This window comes from Chinchilla lanigera, unplaced genomic scaffold (genome assembly GCF_000276665.1).
Source record: "Chinchilla lanigera isolate Chin_1 unplaced genomic scaffold, ChiLan1.0 scaffold00114, whole genome shotgun sequence".
Lineage (NCBI taxonomy): Eukaryota > Metazoa > Chordata > Mammalia > Rodentia > Chinchillidae > Chinchilla > Chinchilla lanigera.
The window spans coordinates 4,765,694-4,786,079 of record NW_004955515.1 but is presented as its reverse complement, the minus strand read 5'-3'; the positions used below and the strand labels follow the sequence as shown (position 1 = coordinate 4,786,079).

At 43.2% G+C, this 20,386-nt stretch overlaps 1 protein-coding gene across 1 annotated transcript in view; it reads left to right on the top strand.

Annotated features, from left to right (window-relative positions):
- Wnk2 (WNK lysine deficient protein kinase 2) overlaps positions 1–20,386 on the top strand; it is a gene marked incomplete at its 5' end in the record, with an annotated part of 122,274 nt that overhangs the window by 66,841 nt on the left and 35,047 nt on the right. Inside the window, 4 exon segments of the mRNA XM_013506886.1 lie at positions 48–164; positions 4,771–4,941; positions 5,039–5,084; positions 5,606–5,725. Of these exon segments, the coding sequence (XP_013362340.1) occupies positions 48–164; positions 4,771–4,941; positions 5,039–5,084; positions 5,606–5,725 (454 nt within the window).

The window sequence follows — 20,386 nt, the reverse complement described above, 5'->3', positions numbered from 1 at the left end:
ACAGGGGGTGCAGAGACTTCCTTGATCTGACCGTCCCTTTCATGTAGGTGTGCAACACAGGGGACAAGATGGTGGAATGCCAGCTGGAGACACACAACCACAAGATGGTGACCTTCAAGTTTGACTTGGATGGGGACGCGCCTGACGAGATTGCTACTTACATGGTGAGGCTGGGCCTGGTGGGTAAGGGAGCTTTCTCCTTGTGTCCTGGGCACATGCTGGGGTGGGCATGTGGAGCAAGGCCTGGATGGGGGTGTTTGGGTCTGCGGTGGGAGCACTGACTTCATGTAAACCTCCCAGCTGCCTGAGGGCAACTTGAGGGATGTGTTCATAATTAGCCCCACCATGGTGTGCCCTGTGCCTCAGAACAAGAGGAGTGTGCAGGTGTGTGACACACATGAGCAAAGCTAGACAGCATCCTCGGCTGCTAATGTCCTATGGTTCTGCTTAGAGCCCCTGTATTAGTCAGTTCGCTGTCACTGGGGCAAAATGCCCAAGACCCACAACTCAGAGGAGAAGTTTATTTTGGCTCACTGTTTTTGAGGATTCGGCCCAGGAGTGGCTGTCTCCAAGGATGGTAGAAAGGGATGGCGGGGCAAAGCTGCTCAATGAGGGCATCTGAGAAGCACAGAGAGCATGGAGGAGACAGGGACAAGAATACATCTTTCCAGGTCAAGCACACAATCAGGCCACACCTTCTAACAAGGTGTTCAGCTACTGTAATCCTCAGTGGATGAGCCCGCTCATGAGTATAGCATCCCACAGTCCAGTCGCTTCTAAGTACACGAGGCTTTCGGGACATACTTTAGATCCACACCATAACAACCTGTTGGCCTCGCAGTGGTAGTGCAAACCCAAGCCCAGTGCTTCTGACCCCATTCCCCAGCTCTGCTACACCTCTGCCCAGAGATGCCCTTCCCTGCCTGTGCAGACTGTGCCACAGATACCTTGTCATTTGTGAACTTAACCTCTGTCCCATGCCTGTGCTTCTTGGGAATATTGGTGGGTCCCCAGCACCTGGCCTTGGTAGAAGCAGGGGTCTTTGGCTTCAGAAACTGTCTAGCTGAAAGCACACAAAGACACAGTGGGGTGGACTCACCACATCCCGGCTCATCTGTGACCACCTCACAGGAGAACACTCCTTGTACACATTGGTGACTGTGAGGGGAGGTCAGGAAGCTGTGTCCTCAAGAAGCAGCTCGTGTTGCTGGCTAGTGCTGTTGCCCTTTTCCCCACAGGGCACCACATGCAGTGAGTAGAGCTAGATGACTAGGGAACAGAATATACAACTTAGTTTAAGTTGGTAGTTTAGTGATTTACCACTGTCCCGTGTGGATAGTGGCTGCTGTGTTCAATAGCCCAGGTCTGGAGTCAGCAGAAAGCTGCACCTTGGCCTGTGTCCCCAGCCGCCCTGGCTCCCAGCTACCTTAAATTCTGATGTGAGTTTCACAGGGAAGCCCCAGGTGTTTATCCCTGGGACAATTCCATGCCTCCGTGTCTGCTGCACAGATTCCTTCAATAAGCTGTTCTGGAGCCATGGTGCAGGGCATGGTCCCTGCGGTGTTAAAGAAGAAATGATTCTGAACTGTGGAGGGGGTGGGAAGACTTTATGCAAGGGTGTTTGGATTAACTTGGCATTAATTCCAGCACAGCAGAGGCAGCAGGGATAGGGCAGGGTGCGGAGTGTGGCTTACAGCCCAGGAACAGGCCAGGCATGTGTGTGGGTGGAAGATGACTAAGGAAACATCAGAGTACTGAACCTGCAGGATGGTCGGATTGTGGAGGATCTGCGCCGTGTGCCCCACACCCTGCACACTCTTATCCAGGATGTGAGCTGGGCTGCTCACCCTCTCCTGCTGGGAGTGGACCTGCGTGGACCTGCAGTGGTGTTTCCGGGCAGCTCTGCCCTCCAGCTACCCCCTGACATAGCTGTTACTCAGGTGTCTTCCAGAAGTGACATTGGAGTCTCCGTAGTGGAGTGGAATGCACTGTTAAGCCCACAGAAGAGGATCCTCCCTGAGGGCAGAACAGAGGCTCTGATGTCAAAGGGCTGAGGAGCTGGACTAGATGTGGCACCTGGGGGATTCTCGGTAAACTGACTTAGCAGGATTCTTGCCAGAGATGGGTTAGGCAGAGGGCAGGAGAGAGCTGGGGTTGAGACCTGCAGAGGAGAGGTTGGAGATGCCCGGCTAGGGTTGGGCCAGGGACCTTTGCTAGCAGCAAATGGCTGGCTGCTCGTGTGGCCACTGAGCCTGTGAAACTACAGCATCTCTTCCCTCATCTCCCTGAGTTTTTAGCGTGTACCTTGCATTACTTTCTGTGCGCTTGTGTGTGTATCACATGTCAGGAACTATAATAGAGCAGATGCCTGTGAGGTAATTCCTTGGCCTCTGCCTGCCACCCTGCCCACCGATCCTGTAGGTTCCCCTGCTGCCCTCTGCCCAGCACCACGACTGTACGGTTGTGTGTCCACATCCCCTTGTTTTTAGCACCTTTTTTTTTTTTTTCTCCGGTACCGGGAACCGAACTCACGACCTTGCGCTTGCCAGGCAGGCGCTTTTGCCGCTGAGCTAAATCCCCAGCCCGTTTTTAGCACCTTTACACACATACCCATGTCCCTGTACAGCGATGATTATTTAGTGGTGAGTTTTGTAAACTTTGGCCTCTTCTCTTCTTTCTCTCACTCACCACTCTGCTTCCCCTCTCTTTTTGTTCCTTTGTCTTTGATGCGCCGATTGATGGGTTTGAATGGGGCATTTTTAAGCGAAGTCATCTTTTATGCCTTTGCAGGTTGGCACAGTAAAAATACATACAAATTTGGTTTGTCGCGCTGCCTGCGTGTGCCCTCTTCCTCACGCCCATTCCTGCCCCAGCAGCAGAGGCAGAGGGAGCTGGAGGGGAAGGGTGGGTGTTGGCTGGCAGAGTGGGATGCTGTTCAGACAAGCTCCTCTCCTGGAGCCCTCCTGGTGTGAGGCCCGGGCTTCTCAGTGCGCTGTCCCTGGTGGTTTGCCAGGGCTTTGGGTTTGTTACTTTTCACAGGCCCCCTTGCCAACCCTGCAGTACAGGAGGAACCATGGGTGTTTGGATTAACTTGGCATTAATTCCAGGTAATACCTGCACCCTATATTTTTAGGTTTTTCTTTATGTTGGTTTGAAACTAATTCTAATTTCTTTAAAAAGAAATAAAAACTTGGCAGGAAGAACTCAGGGGCTGTGATTCAGTGTTGCGTGGTGTTGGAATGCTGCACGTGTTCTTAGACACAGCATCCAGCGTTGCGCCCGGCTGCTCTCAGGTGGCTCGGGCACACTCCCCTTACACAGTGTAGCTCTCCCACGCTGCACTTCCCCACCCGGTGAGTTGTGGACGCCGGTGTTAGCCAGCTCCTTCTCTGAGAGTATGTGGGGCTCCACGTACTCTGCAGCCAGCTTACGAGGGGCAGATGGACCCATCCCTAAAGGGGTCTGGACAGATGGGTGCCTGAGGCAAGGGCCAAAGGGGCGGAGAGGACCCCACTAGGCAAGTGGACATCTGTCCCCAGAGGTCTTTGTATGGTTTTCTGCAATGCCCCACATCCCATCTGCCTAAGTGGCCAGGCACATGGCAGAGCACACTAAGCACTGGGGGACTGTGTGCTCATGTGAGAGTTGGGGCAGTGACTGTGTCCTGGTCCAGAAGCTGCAGTGTCCAGGCTGTCATGGACCTCCTTCTGCCCTCCTGCCATTTGCCAGGGCCTGGGCGAGGGGTGGAAGATAGTCACCTTATGTGTGGACAGTGTGCCTGTGAGGTGCTGGTGGGTCACATGGACTGAAGAACCCTTGACCTTAGTTGGTGTGAGGGGACGCTGCTGTGTGTGGATGCTGCACTAAGGAGAGACGGCCACCTGTGTGGACGTCAGGGTCTGAGATGCAGAGGGAGAGGCTGAGGCACTGGCAGTGCTGCATGGTGGGACAAGAGCAAGGCCAGGACCTGGATGTGTGCCCAAGCAGCCTCTGTGGCCAAGCATCAGGCCACCCTGGCCCAACCTGACTGACTTTGGAGATGTGCTGTCTGGACTCTGCTCTGAGAAGAGCCCTGGGGCTAGGGGGGAAGTTCAGTGGAGGATGAGGAGTGGAAGGAAAGCTGGTTTTAAGATGCTCTGGGGGGCATAGGCGTGGGCTCCTGGACAGAGCCTGTACCTTGAACTGGCTGACTGCCAACCTGAGAGTCTAGGCAGTAAACTCCCAGAGTCGCCGATGGGAAGTGGGAGATGCTGGGTGGCCCAGCAAGGCTGCTCACTGGACACCAAGCCCTGCCTTCCCGTGTGCCTGGGCCAAGCCTGAAGGTCTGACACAGGCTGGGTGTGGAGAAGCCGCCACTGGCTGCCTCACATAGCTTTACTATCCCTGAGGACTCATCCTGCCCCTGCACAAACCTGCCTTCTTACCTCTCAGGCTGCTCGATGTGTGTGCCAAGGTCGCCTCCCCCTGCGCTCCCCTCGCGGACCCCGGTCTCAGCCCCTCGGTTCTGTGCATCCACACCCTGCCCGCAGGTGGCTGGAGGGTCTGATCAGCTGTGGCTCAGGACAGGGCAGTGCTGTATGGGCTGCCTCTCCAGGTGGCCTTCACCTGTTTCAGCCACTCTTGTCTGCCCCAGGAATGTTCTCTTGTGGGGCCCCTGTGCACTGTCTTCTGGGGCCTAGGACAGGATGGAGATCCCTACATTCCTGATAGAGCCCTAGCACAGCTGCGGCCTGTGGCAGGTTGTCACCAGCCGCCCACATCCCCTTGTAGGTGGAACACGACTTCATCCTGCCGGCTGAGCGCGAGACGTTCATCGAGCAGATGAAGGATGTTATGGACAAAGCAGAGGACATGCTCAGCGAGGACACTGACGCTGACCGGGGCTCCGATGCGGGGGCCAGTCCGCCGCCTCTGGGCACCTGTGGCCTGGTGGAGGGGGAGGTGAGAACCCAGGTTCCTGGGGAGAAGGGGTAGTGGCACAAAGCTGTGGATGGACTGTGGAGTCTGCACTGACTTCCCATCCTTCTCTCTCCTCTAGGAGGGCAGACAGTCCCCAGCAAATGCTCCTGTGTACCAGCAGAATGGTGAGTCTGCCCCACCTGCTTCTGGCACCCCTGTCACAGCAGGTGCCACACCTCAGGGAAGAGCCATTTCCCCCATGTCCTGCCTCTGTTCTGCAGCCAGTATTTGATAGAAGCCCCCCTTGTACACAGCCTGGAGAACAAGGGCTTCCCCTCACTGGCATCCCTGCCTCAATGGCTGGTTTCACAGACATCCCAGGAACTATGCCCAAGCTGGGCACTCCCGAGAGTCCTGGGATGCCAGGGAGATGCTGTTGGGCTAGCTGTCCACCCCTCATCGCTGCAATAGAGAAGAGCAGATGGGAGCCCCTCCCTGGGGACATGGGGACCACCTGTGTCCAGAGGGTCACAATTTAGGGTTATGGTGGGAACATGGCTTCCCTGCCCACACTCTTCTGAAGAAAACCTCATAGGTACAAACAAGTTCCCAGGAGGCCCTGTGCAGGCCTGGTGCAGTGGCAGGACTCTCCCAGTCTAGAGACACTCGCTCCCTCTCAGCATGCTGTTTATGTCCTGCTTCTCAGTGCTGCACACAGGGAAGAGGTGGTTTATCATCTGCCCGGTGGCTGAACACCCAGCAGCCGATGTCCCTGAATCATCACCCCCACTTCCTGTAAGCTCCTTGAAACCAGAAGCCAGCCAAGGTAGGAGCACCAGAGCCCTCCACGTCCCACCCAGTCCCTTCTCTCCGCGGGCTTCTGTGCATCCCTTTGTGATGTGCCCTGGGGCCCCAGTCCTGTCTCACACTGACACTTTGAACTCAGGGCGGCCTCTGGGGCTGTGTCCCTGTCTCTATTTTCCAGTGGGTCAATCAAGTCAAGGCAGCAATGGCTGCAGTCACCATATACGGGAGGTGCATGTGAGTTGATGAGTCTGTGTTCTTCTGCCTACCTAGGGACTCTTGCACCTTGGCCTTTCTACTTGGCAGTGTACCTGTGGTGAACCTGTCCTGTGGGGGCTGCTTTGGATGGGTGTGGGATGCCAAAACCCCTTTCAGTCCTGAGACCTCCTGATTTTAAACCATCTACATTGTGCAGCCTGTATGACTGATGAGCACCTGCGCCTGCATGTGTCCACACAGATGACAGTACGCTCACCCTGGGCAGTTGATTAAGTCTTGATTTTTATGGTTCTTTGAGAGGCTGAAAATTGTCATTTGAGCCAATATAAGGTTTACTTTCCCTATCACTTGGCAGGAAAAGTTACTACTTAAGTAACTTGGCCTAACATTATGATATACTTACAAAAAATATTTATGAATTAATTTTGATTTCCTATCTTGTGTTTGCAGTGACCTGCATTGTACTTTTGATGATGTAGTACCCTGGGGGAAAGGTTAAGGTCAGGCTCGTAGTAAAACCCCTCGAAGCTGCACACCCAGGCGAGGTACTTTCTGGTCAAGGGCGTGAGCCCAGGCTGCACTGAGAAATTGTGAACCAGCACCCTATCTGAAAGACTCACTTTTAAAATGAGAATGTGTTGATATATTACCTCTTGATTGTAGTGTGTCAAGAAACAAGTACAAGAAGAGTCCCTTTTGGGGCTGGGGATTTAGCTCAGCAGCACAGCACCTGCCTGGCAAGTGCAAGGTCGTGAGTTCGATTCCCGGTACCGGAAAAAAACAACAACAAAAAAAGAAGAGTCCCTTTAAAAATAGATAAATTTTTGTGTGTCATAGGGTTTAAGGGGCAGCATAGTAGGAAGGTAAAAGCAAAGGCTTAAACTCATCCTACACCTACAGGCCAGGTGACCTCTGGAAACCTTTCACAGCCTGTTGCTTTGTCTGTGAAAGGAGAGAGGGAGAAAAAAACAATAAGAAAGGAAAAAGAAGGAAAGAAAGCGGTGGCAGGTGTGTTACCTGGATTAAGCACCCACTGAGGATGAGTACAGGTTCTACGGGTTAAAAGAATCACCTGCTTAAAGGTGTGGGCAATCTGAAGATAGTGGAGAATTATCATGCCTCAGGACAGAGACTGAGGATAGAATCTCAATCTGTACCCCTTGCTTCTGGGGGCATTTCCCATTTCTACAGGAGAGGCTGAGTATAAGTTCAGCTGCCTCACTGGCAGAGAGAAGGGGTATAGAGTCCAGGGACTTGAGGATGACCCTGCTAAACCTGTGCACAGAGGCAGGCAGTATCCCTTGGAGGAGACAGGCCTACACCAAGGTTTCTTAGCCCCTCTCCAGCCAGGAGTGCAGAAGTCCTTTCTACAGGGAGGGAACATTGTTCTGGGTTTCATGTGACATACACACAGGTTTTTTAGTATAATATTGGCCATATAGTGGAACAAGCACTAGACAGAGAGCTGGGTTTTGGATAAGATGGAGTAAGTTCACACATCAGCCTTTGTCACCACTAAACTGCATTATAAGTCCTGGAAGAAGTGTCACACAGCTGAATACTCAGAAAAATATTAGCAGCAGGAAGATGAGGGAAGCAACCAGAATTCAAAGTTTCACCGAGCCAGCAGTGAGTTTAGCACATCATCTTCCAGTGTGTCCCAGCCTGAGCCTAGTGAAGCCTTTGGACCAGATTTGAGCTCTGTGATGCCCACAGGGAGAGTTCCAGGAGAGATCTTCTAGTTCCAGCTCACAAGTCAGGAAAGGAAACTCCTAAAGCTTACAGATCTCCTTCTTGAGAGCTGCCCGTCTCTGCACTAGCCTGTAGATAAGTCAGTAGGCAGCAGGAGGTAACCAGAGCCTGAGGGAGGCCCATGTGAGAGAGGGCCTTCTCTATTGATGGTACACAAGGCCTAAGAGCAGACTGTAAGCCTGTAGCTTTTTTCCTGTTTCTTTCACTGCGCGACCCTGCTTGGCACAGTCATGGAATTGAGTGGTTTCTGGCCAGAGGTTCAGAGCAGGAAGTCTGAAGGAACCAGGAAATACCAGGGAGGACACAAAAAAGGGAGGAATTGTTGGAAGCAGCCCCATCAAACTGAACTTCTGGGTACACCCCCAACCTGTGAGTGGATAGAATTGATCCAAATTAGCCAATAAAAGCCTTGGAGAAGGTTTATTGAGGTAACAATAAGTCCTATGCAGGTTCTGGACTGGCCTGTAAAGGACATACACCAGCTTCAGGTCATATTAGTCCTGCAAAAGCATTGAAAACTGAGCCAACTTGTAACCACAGCCCAGAGACAGAGAAGGCAGTCTGCACCTGACCAAGTGACTTGGCTGCTAAAGCAAAAATACCAACATTTGCTATAGGACTGTGTTATATACCAACAACACTCAAGATTTCATCATTTCATTCAAACTGTTCAGAATAGAATCCAAAATTACTGGACAAGTGAAAAACTTTGCAAGTATCAACTTACATGGACAAAGCCAATGATAAGATGACATAGATGTTGGGATGGTCTGAGAAGAACTTTAAGCAGCTTTTACAAGTGTGCCTGAGCAAGCAGTCACAAACATTCTTGACACAAATGTTAAAGTGGAAAGTATCAACAAAGTACTAGAAGTTCTAAAGAAAAAAACAAATGGAAATTTTAACACTGAAAATTAAAATAACTGAAAGTACCCAACTAGAAAATAGGGAAGAAAGATAAGAAAAAATGAACAGAGCTTTGGGAACAAATAACAGAGTCTAACTTTTGTGTCAGAGTTCCAGAAGAAAAGGAAAAAGTATAGTGTTAAAAAAATTTAAAGAATAATGCTGAACACTTCCCAACTCTAGCGAAAGGCATAGAGATTCAAGAAGCAAAGGAGGCCTCAAATAGATTAAACCAAAGAAATACATGCCTGTATAACGTTATCACTCTGCTGAAAACTAAAGATAAAGGAAAAATTGTAGAAGCAACCAGAAACAACGGTTTATTGCCTGGAAGGAACAGTAATTCATAGGACTGCAGATTTCTTACCAGAAACCATAGTGTGAAGGAGGAACCAGCATAGCATTTACAAAGTGCTAAAATAAAAGAACCGAGCACCCAAAATTCTCTTTTCAGGGAAAATGTTCCTTAGGAATGAAACTGAAATAATGCCATATTCAAATAAAGGAAAGGAAGAGAATTTGCAGCCAGCATACCTGTTGTAAAAGCATTGTTAAATATCTTCAGATAAAAGGGAAATGATACCAGAATGTAACTTGAAAAATCAATGGTAAAAGAAGGGATAGCAAATATCTGGGTGGATATAGTAGACTCTTCTTCTCTTGAGTTCTTTCAAACATGTCTGGCAGTTGAAATTAAAAAATTGTAACATCCAGTGATCTTTCAATGTATGTAAGTTCAATGTAGGTATAATATATAACATAACTCTGATAAGGCAGGTAAAGGGACCTACATGTGTTTCCACATTCCCACTGAAGTGGTGAGTACCAGTTCTAAGTAGACTAGAAAGCTGAGTACGTGTTTTGGAATTCCTAGAGTAACTACTAAAAGAACTGTTCCAAGAAATTCAGTCAACAATTGGAAGACATAAGATAAGATGGACTAATAAAAAAAAGAAGGCAAGTAAAAAAAAACAGGATTTTTTAAAAAATCTAGAAATTGGGCAAAGTAACCTCAGAGAACAAACAAAATTGTAGACATTAATCTAAACTTACAAGTGAAGGTTAAAAAAAGTTTTACCCATCATTTAAAAGGCAGGTTATGAGAATCACTTTAAATACCCAACAAAGTAAACTGAGTTTAGGCTGGTTACTAGATGCTTCAAATAAATGATATAGGTAGGCTAAAGGAAGGAGGATGGGAAAAAACAGACCATGGAAACATGTCTCAAAAGAATGCTGAAGTGGCTATTTTTATTTCAAACAAAATAGGCTTCAGAGCAGAGAAAAGTACCAGGGTTAAAAAGAGATAATTACATATTCATAAGAAGATCAGTTAAAAAAACACACACACACAACAGTTTTAAATGTATAGGAATGCGATGACAGAGCTTCAAAACTGACAGACAGTTAAGCAGAGATAGACAGTCCACGACTATAAGTGTAGACTTTAACATTCCCTTTTCAGTAATAGATAAAACAGAAGAAAATCAGAAAGGATACGAAAATCTGAACAATAGGAACAAACAACTTGGCCTAGTATTTATAGGACATTCAACACCAACAGAATACACTTTTATTTCTAGTACATACACAACAATTACTGTATTCTGGGTTATAAAACAAAACCTAACAAATTCAACAGAATTGACACTATATGAACTGTGTTCTCTGATAAAGTGCAACCAATAATTACATAACACTTCTAAATTACCTATGGATAAAAGAAACAGCCCTAATAAATATTTCCTACTCGTAACCTCCATTGTTCCTTAGAATTCATTCTTCTGTTTGGGGAATACAAACTCAGTGTATCTGACATCTAGCTGTTTGGGAGGTACATTTATTTCTCTATATCGTTTGGAGGTCCCACCAAGATAATTAGAAAGAGATAAGAGTTTGCTTTTGTTTCATGGATTCTGGATTGTGACTCATTTAGATAATCAGAAATTGCCATTCTTGGGGCTGGGGATTTAGCTCAGTGGCAAAGCGCCTGCCTGGCAAGTGCAAGGTTGTGAGTTCAGTTCCCGGTACCGGAGAAAAACAAAAAAAAAAAAAGAAATTGCCATTCTTGTTTGTCGGTTGCTTATACTTTAAATTTTTATGCCTACTCTTTTTTATGCATTGTTTTTTGTTAAAATGATGATAAATTTAAGTTGAAAACATGGGAAGATTATGTTTTTTTGATGAGACATTTTCCTTTTATAGGCAAGGTCTTGTATTCTTGTTTTATGTATGCTATATTTGGACTTACTAGTTGCTGAATTTATAGTTGGTCCCTGCTTGCCCTGTTTGACCTGTTAGACAACAGTGCTAGGGAAAAATAATGTTAGGGCTCCCCAAATGGACTTTGATACTAACCAAGATGTAAATTTATAAAATGTTTTAAAATGGGTCTATCTATACATCTAGTTTATATTTAGGAAATATACATGGGTATGAATAAATCATGGGGGTCTAATTTCAGATTAAAAGGCAATAGGCCGGAAACCATTCTTAAGACTTGAAAGACAGATTTTACTGTGACAGTCTGGCCTGACCCTCCCTCTATACTCTAGAGGTGAATGTCAAGCCTCCTCTGCCTCATTTCCTTTCTGGTATGACCTTCCAGTGGTGAAGAGGCAATCTTAGCTCTTGAGATTCCCCATTCTCTCCCTTCCAGGCTGAAGGTGATGACTCATGGGAAAATTGTCTCAGCAACTCACCATGAACATGAGAAGAAAAGATTTTTTGATTTCATATCTTACTTTTTCCTATCACTTTTTACTTTCCTTTTAATTTAATTTAATTTTTTTTTTTGGTACCAGGAATTGAACTCAGGTGCTTGTGCTTATTACTTTCTTTTTTTAGAGACGTGTTTCTGCTAAAGATTGGAGAGGAAAAACCCTAAACTGTCTCAATGTTCCCTCCTGTCCAACAACTAAAAACTTTTAAGTTAGGCCCATAAAAAAACGAGCATTTGCTAGTGCCAAAAACAGGAAAATATCTTCATTAATGTATAAGTTGTGGTTGCTAAAGATGGTACAGGTTTTAACCTGTGAGTTTCATGTGTGTTACAAATATAGAGACATAAACATTTTAGAATATATTCTGAGTAAAACTTAGCTTTGTCTTTCTGCTAAGCAAGATTGCCTAAGTGATTAGGTAGACAACACAAATGTCTTGGGGACCTCTTTGCCCTAGCGCTTAGGACGGGGTTTTTCTGAGCCAGTACTTGCCTCTGTCTATCTCTACAGGTGATCTCTTCTATAGGTTAGGAAGTATACCAGCCACTTCCAATTTGACCTTTTGATTTTTTTTTTTCCCTTACTCTCTGTCAAAGAATTAAAAATCACTTGTTCAGGCCTCTTGATTATTGGTTTAATTTTACTAATAGTGCTTTCTTTGTTAAACATGACTGTTACAGCTAAAATCAATCATAGCTTGTGCTTTTAGAAACACATGCTAGAGTTTAAAATGTGAGTTTCCAGAGAAGGCAAGGGCACAAGTTGGTAAGAGTGGCTAGTCCAACCTGACCTATCTTCTGTTCACTCTCTAGGGCAGGTCACCTCAGGGGATGCCTTGAAAAGATATAAAAATGAAGCAGAGATGTAAAAAGATGCCTACTTTCCTGTTGTGTTTTAGATGGGAAACTCATTGTCAAATTTTGTTACTCTTTTAGAATATATTCTTAAACACTAAAAATTGTCCGAGCCTCACATATTGGGAAGGAGCTGTTTAATATTTTTCTTTACTCACTCATGGCCTCCCTACCCCAAGAGACAAAAGAGAATACAGGGGAGAGTATTGATTATGATACCATTTCACAACTAAGAAGAGGAAAATACTATAAGATAGAGAGGAAAAATGTTCAAAATTACTTTATATTCAGACTTTCTTTACATTAAGAAATAATCGTTACTTGTACTCAGAACATAAATATAAGCCACAAGAAAACCAGATACCTCTTGCCCTTAAGACACAGTTGGATACATCTACTATTACTGAGCCTGAGGTTCCCCTCCCTTGCCCTTCAGACCCTAAGAACGAGGTTTCCAAGACAACCGTAATGAAAGCCTTATATACTATTACTGACCCCAAGGCTCCCCTGACTTGTTCTCTGTACTCCAAGGGTGAGGCTTCTAAGCCAGCTGTAATTGAAGCTGTACTAGGCTGTATCCATCCCTATCTGATTTTTTTGCAGCTCCTCAGAGACAGGATCCCTTACAAGAGGTAAATAGAGAATATGGAACTACCTGTGTCCACGTGTCCTTTTCTCTCACTGACCTCAGATAAAGTAAGATCTGGAAAAGTTTTCAGGTGACCATGATAAGTATATTAAAGTCTTTAGGGCATTTAGTCAGATTTATGAACTAGGCTAAAAAGATGGACTATTACTCTTAAATCAGACATTGACTTTTAATGAGAGACAAGCAGCATTACAAGCTACTATTTGTTGGGAGCCACTAGAGCTGGTTATTGATCAAGCAGTCAAGCACCTCAATATTAAAAAAGGCATCCTGCTGGACAGTTACATTCCCCTACCCCCCATGATACTAACTTTGCAAGTGTATAAAGTAAACGCCCCCTACTGTTAAAGTCAGTCCTGTTGCTCATCAGGCAAGAGGTAACTCCACTTGACCCCAGCTATCGTCTCTTGTCTTTGTTTTCTATATCCTCTCACCATTTTCTCCCGGGGACCACGGAGAGACCACCAACTATTATATTTGGAGATGAATATCATATTATCAAATTTATAATCCCAAAACACAGGCAGCCGGGGCACATCCACTTCCTGCTGGAGTCCAAGCAGTCCCTACACAAGATCCCTACTGGCCTACCAGCCAGACAGGAGATTAGAGTAAGAGACATCTTTAGATGTATTCCTTTTTCTTTTCCTTGAAAGTATTTTACTTCAGATTGAAAAATGAAAAGCTTCCACTCTGTTCATTGCAGGTTACGCAGTATTCATGAATACAAGGCTGGTCATTTGAGGACGTATATAGATACACCTCAATTTCTCCTTCATGCTTTTTCTTTTAGAAAGATACGCTTTACCAAAAAGAAATACAGGAAAGGAAATAACAGTACAAGAAAAACTATTTTCCCAATAAATTTACGAAAACCTAAGATTGCCAATGGAATCAAGATTATCTTCCCACTACCACCACTTTAATATAATCACATGCTTATTAGAACACTAGTATTGACACCCTAAGATTATATTTACTCTCAACAATGAGGATGCTTTTTAAAAAAAAGAACAATATTTTCAGTGTGGTTAATGTAACATGGGTCTCTGTAAATATTAAGTGTTTGAAGTAGGCAGCGAATACTGGATTTAATATTACTTTGTAAATAATTGTTATCTTAGCAGTAAACATAAATCCACATATTCACAGTAGTCCTACAAAATAAATACTGTGATTATGTATACAATGTTTTATTGTGATTATGTACAAACTAGTTTTAAAAAACAAAAGCAAAACATCATGATAAAAATTCTGATCAGAATAAAATGTGACTCTGAAATCTAAAATATTATCAAAATAACAGCACATTTAAAGTCATCCACAGTTTACACTCAGACTTATTCTTAAAAGTCTAAGAAGGACGAAAACTAAGCCTTTCAGTGATTTTAAATTGTCAACTACTCATCAGAAAAAAAATGAAACCCCTTCTGCGCTCCTTAGATCATTTACAAGAGGCATTGATGAAAACATATGTTCCTGTTTCCTAATTTGGTAGAAAGATAGATTATTCCTAAAGACAGGTTTATTACCCAGTCAGCCTCAGATACTAAAAAAGAAACTACAAAAGATGGCTTTTGCTTAAGATAGCTCACTTGATACTTCAATGAAAATTGCATTTTCAGTATTTTATAATGAGACCAAGGAGAGACTAAGGGGAAGAAAACAAAGAGACCAAAAAAAAAAGTGGCTGTCTTGGTTGTGACCTTAAAAGTAATAGACTCTAAGACTGAGTCCCAGGATTCTAAGAAGAACTCAACAACTAAACTCGCCCGCTACTGCTACAGAAAGCCAGTCTATCATGACAAGAGGCCCCCCTGAGTCATCCCCTGATTGCAGAGGTGATCACCAGAAGTCAGATTGTCCCTTGAGACTTGTAGATCCCAGGGCTCAGACCCATCTTACCAGCTGGTCCAGCAAGACTGAAGGGCCCTGGGGCCCTCTTTGTCTTTTCCCTCTGGCTAGACTGTCATCTCCACAGAGGAGCCCTGGGTAATCATGACTATAGAGGGAAAAGAAAGCAGCCTGTTACTGGACACTGGCACATGTCTCTTGTTCCTTCTTTTCAACCTGGCCTTCCGGCCATCATACTTCAGTAAGAAGAGTCTCTGGAAAAGAGGTAACTTGCTATTTCTCACAACCCTTAGGCTATAACTGGGGTGGGTTTCTCTTCACCCATTCCTTTTTAATTATGCCTAAAAGTCTAGTTACCTTCCTGGGGAGAGATATCATGGTATAGCATACATATACCCAGGTCAGATACATTGTCCCCTACCTCGTAGAGACAAAAATAAATCCTAAAGTATGGGCAACTAAAGGTAAAATAAAAGGAGCAATCCAATGTGCCCCAGTACAGATACCCATCTCAAAGACCCTACTATTTTTCTTCACCTGAGACAGTACCTTCTAAGACCTAAAGTTAAAGGGAGACTATTGCTCACAGTCGATAACTTAAGGGCACAAGGTATACTTACACCCTGTAACAGTCCCTATAACACTCCAGCCGTAAGAATTCAAAAACCCAATGAAGAAAAGAGCGTGGCACAGGACTGTAGATTGGTAAAGGAGGCAGTAGTGCCAATCCACCCAGTGGTACCTAACCTATACACTTTCCTTTCTCAGACACCAAAAAATGCCAGTTGGTTTTCAGTGTTAGATTTAAAGGATGCCTTTTTTGTATTCCTTTACATAGATTCTAAGTTTCTCTTTGCCTTTAAAAATCCTCATGACCAGGTCTCTCGACTGAGAGGACTGTGCTTCCTCAAGAGTTCAGAGACAGTCCTCATCTTTTTGGACAGGTGCTTTGCCACAACTTGGCATGTTTTAACTTTTCCCAAGTCACTTGGCTAGGCCCTCAGGGGAGTCATACAGAGGATAAAAGCACATTGCAACTGTGGCCAGAGCACACTGGTTAGAGGCCAGACCTCAAGATAACACAAAATGACCAAGGTGACCATTTTGGGTGACCAACATCTCTTCCTAAAAGGTACTTGTTCTTTCCATATATACTTGTTACATGACCTGCTTCCCTATTGGATCAGTATTACCTATGCGGCTAAACTTACAATTTTATTGGTTGATCATAGTTTTGTCCCACATTATACCCAGCTCGTGATTTTATACCCACCTCATGACTTTATACCCACCTCATGACTTTGCTCTATAAATCTTTCTCTGTAAAGTGGAGTACATGGTAACCCATTTTTCAGGTCCCTTCTGTCTCTCAGGAGCCATCCCTGTCAATAAATATTTCCTACTCTTAACCTCTGTTCCTTAAAATTCATGCTTCAGTTTTGGGGAGCACATACTGTGTGTATCTGACACCTAGCAGGTTGGAAGTTACATTTATTTCCCCTGTGTGTTTCACTACCAAACAACCAAATATTTAAAAAGAGATATCAATTCTATAGAATCTCTTCCAGAAAATGGAAAAAGAAGGAACACTTGCCAAATTATTTAGAAAATCAGCATTATACTGATTTAAAATTAGATATAGACCCCAAAAAAGAATAACAGTAGACCAATATCTCTCATGAGCATAAATGGGAAAATTTCTCAATAAAATACTAGCAAGTCAAATCCAGCAATATGTGAGAAATGAGTTTATCATCAGAAGACAGTGTTCAAGAATCAGTCTACTATGTTGTTAGTTGAAGAGTAAACTCTCATATGATCATATCAGTTGATATAGCAAAAGCATTTGACCAGATACAACATCTGTTCCTGAACTTAAAAAAAAATTCTCAGCAAACTAGAAAAAGAAAGGAACTTCTTCAACCTGATAAAGATTATCAAAACAAAAAGGAAAAAAAAAAAACAAACAGTGAAAAATTCAGTGTGTTCTCCCTAAGATCAAAAACAAGGCAAGGGGGGCTGGGGATTTAGCTCAGTGGCAAAGTGCCTGCCTGGCAAGCACAAGGTGGTGAGTTCGATTCCTGGTACCGGAAGAAAAACAAAACAAAACAAAAAAACAAACAAAAAACAAGGCAAGGATATCCATTACCTCAACTTGAACTGAAAGACTTCAAAACAGACAAGAAGCAAATAAAGACATGTAAATTGAAAAGGCAGAAATAAAACTGTTCTTATTAGCAGATACTGTTTTTTATGTAAACAATCACATGGGCTGTATAGCAACGACAAACTTCTAAAACTAATGAGTGAATTTATCAAGATCAGAGGATAGTCAATATACAAAAATAACTATTTCTCTCTTACTAAAATGACTAATTCAACCCAAGACTTTGAAAGCATATCATTCACCAACGGCAAAAAGAAAAAAAGCACATTACATTTTGAGGGCAGGGAGGGCAGGGATTGAACCCAGGGTCTTTGCAATCCACAACGGTTTTTTTCAGTTTTTATTTTGAGACAGGGTCTTGCTGAGTCCCTACATTTCCTAGGCCGCGCTCAAACTTGTGATCATCCTGCCTCATCACCACATCACACATATTGAACGTTTAATGGCACATATACAGAAATCACAAAGTACTCATAAAATGAATTAGATGAATTAGATGACTGAAATAAGTGGAAAAACATACTGTGTACATGGATTGGAAAACAATAATAGGAAAAATGACATCTCTCTCCCAGATTAATGTATAGACTGAATGCAATATTAATAAAGGAGAATGTATTTGTAAATACACGTAAGCTGATTATTACATTTATATGGACATAAAGAAGAAACAAATAGCTAAAATAGTTTTCTAAAAGGGGAATCAAGTTAGAAGGACAAGACTACTCAGTATTAAGACTTACTATAAATTTAGAGTAATCCAGCCAGGCATGGTGGCCCATGCCTGTTATCCCAGCACTCAGGAGGCTGAGGCAGGAGGATCATTGTGAGTCTGAAGCCAGCCTGGGCTACAAAGAGAGTTCAAGGCCAACTTGAACTGCAAAAGCAAGACCCTGTCTCAAAAAAAAATTTTAGAGTAATCTAGAGTGTCTGTATAGCCAAAAAGAGTGGCATGTAGACCAATGGGACAAAATAGAAAAAATACCTGAAGTATATCCACATAAAGAAGGACATTTGACATTTTTTATAATAGTACAAATGTAATTCGACTGAAAAGGGGTAGTCTTTTTAATAAACAGTGTTGAATAGTGGCTCATTCATATGCCAAAGATAAACCTTTACCCTAAGCTTTATATCTGCAAAAATTCAAAAAAGTCGTATGTAAAATGCAAAACCATGTGATTTTAGAAGACATTAGAGAAAATCTTCCAGGATTTCTTAAACCTGATAACAAAGATGTAATCCACAAGAGAAAATATGGATATATCAGACATTGACAAAATTATGATATTTTATTCTGAAAACCACTGTTAAGCAAGTGAAAAGATAACTTGCAAACTGAGAGAAAATAAGTACAAATCACATACTCAGTCTGGTTTTTGTACCTGAGATATTTAAAGAATTCTTCGAACTCAACAGTAAGAAAGAATGGGCAATAAAGAAGAAACAGTGGGCAATACAACTGACTTTTATGCTTCTACTTTAGTACAAGATGGAATAATAGGCACTGGATTTACTTTCCCTCAGATAACAACTAAAAAAACATGGAAAATATATGAAAACATGTTTTTCAAAGATTTGAACACGAGGCTGTGTCACTGTAAGACTAAAGAAACCTCTGCAATCAGCTCAACTTACTGCCTTAAAAAAGTTTCCATAGCACACAGTAGGCAAGGAAGAACCAAGACAAAGCGCAGCAAATTCCCTGGGGTAAGACCAACCAGAATTGAGCAAACCCAGTGGCAACAGTGTCCAGGATAGATTTCTAGAGAACTGCACAGAGAGGAAAGACAGATCTGCAGAGGATTCCCCTTAGTTTCTTAGAAGAGTACTGTGTGAGGAAACATTTCTAGCAGAGGTCAATAACTGAGCCACACCATGGGGTTAGAAGGAATGATACTGGAAACATAAACAGTCCTAGGAATGTTTGTCCCTGTGGACACTTGGAAAGCCTGATTCTAGAGGCATTTGGGTAGCGTATGAAGAAGGAACTTGCCTCAGTCATGGCCTGAGAATAACTGACCCTAGACTAAATGCACCTCTTGTTCCACTGTCAAATCTTTAGAGCAATATCTGAAAGATCTAACTGTTTCAGAGTAACTTAACAGCATCCCACAACAAAGGTCAAGAATGTAGGAATATATTTTCATCCAGCACCCAAGAATGTAAATTTTTTATTGTCTGGCATCCAGCCAGTATTGTCCAGATAGAGCAGCGTGAGAAAAAACCCACGTTCTAACCCATAACTAATACAGATGTTAGAATTAGACAAACATATTAAGATAGTTACTATAATCGCATTTTGTATGTTCAAAATGTTTTTATTTGTTTGTTTTTTCCTGTACCAGGAATCGAACTCACGACCTCATGCTGTGCCACTGAGCTAAATCCCCAGCCCAGAGCTAAATCCCCAGCCCCAAAATGTTGCTGGAATATAATTCACCATATTGATAAACCAGGAAACATTAACAGCAAAAACCCGTGTTATTATCTCCAATGCAGAAAAAGCATTTGACAAAATGTAAGAACTATAAACATCCTCAGAAAACTTGGAATACAGGAAAATTCCTCAATTTAGTGAAAAGGATGTAAAATCTTTTAATGGTGAATGATTGAAAATTTTCCACAAAGACCAGGAACAAGGCTGCTATCATTGTTTCTAATCATCACTTTATTAGGGATTCTAGGCAGTTGAATAAGTCAAGAAAACGGGGTCAAGGGTACCCAGCTTGGACTACGGAGAAACAACTAAAACATTCTTTTCTTTAGAGCAAACATGTTTGTGTAACAAACCCAATGGAACCTTCAAAAATCTTTCAGAACTAATGGCTGAGCTGGGTTGTAGAAAATCATCCATATATAAAAAGCACTAATATTTCTAATATAGATAACAATCAAAAATTGAAATTCTAATAAACTAGTCTACAATGTATGAACTAACTAGGGTTAAACCTGACAAAATATATGGAAGACCTTTACAATGAAAACTACAAAACAGCGCTGATGGAAATGAATAGAAGAATCTTACAAGTACCTTGTTTATTGGTGAGAAGATAACAATATTGTTACAGGGTTACTTCTTAAATTGGTCTATAGATTCTAGGAGCTGCAGTTGGAATTCTGGCACTCTTTTAATAGAGGTTGATTAACTCTGAATTTCACATGGAAATGCAAGCAACATTAAAATTTGAAAAAGAACTAAATTGGAGCACTTGCAATAACTGATTTTAATAACTATATAAAACTGTGGTAACCAAGACAGTCTAATGTTGGTATAAAGAGATAAATCAACACAATAAAATAGTGCAGAGACACTCATGCAGCATAGAGATAGTTGATTTTGAAAAACACACAAAGGATATTCAGTAAAAAAAAGTCTCTTTTTAGTCTTAGAAGAGTTGATTTTGTCCATATACTCACCCCAAAATAAGCATCAATCCATACTTCAACTTTATACAAAAACCAACTAAAAATGGAATGTAGAGGGGCTGGGGATTTAGCTCAGCAGCACAGCGCCTGCCTGGCAAGCGCAAGGTCTTGAGTTCAATTCCTGGTACCG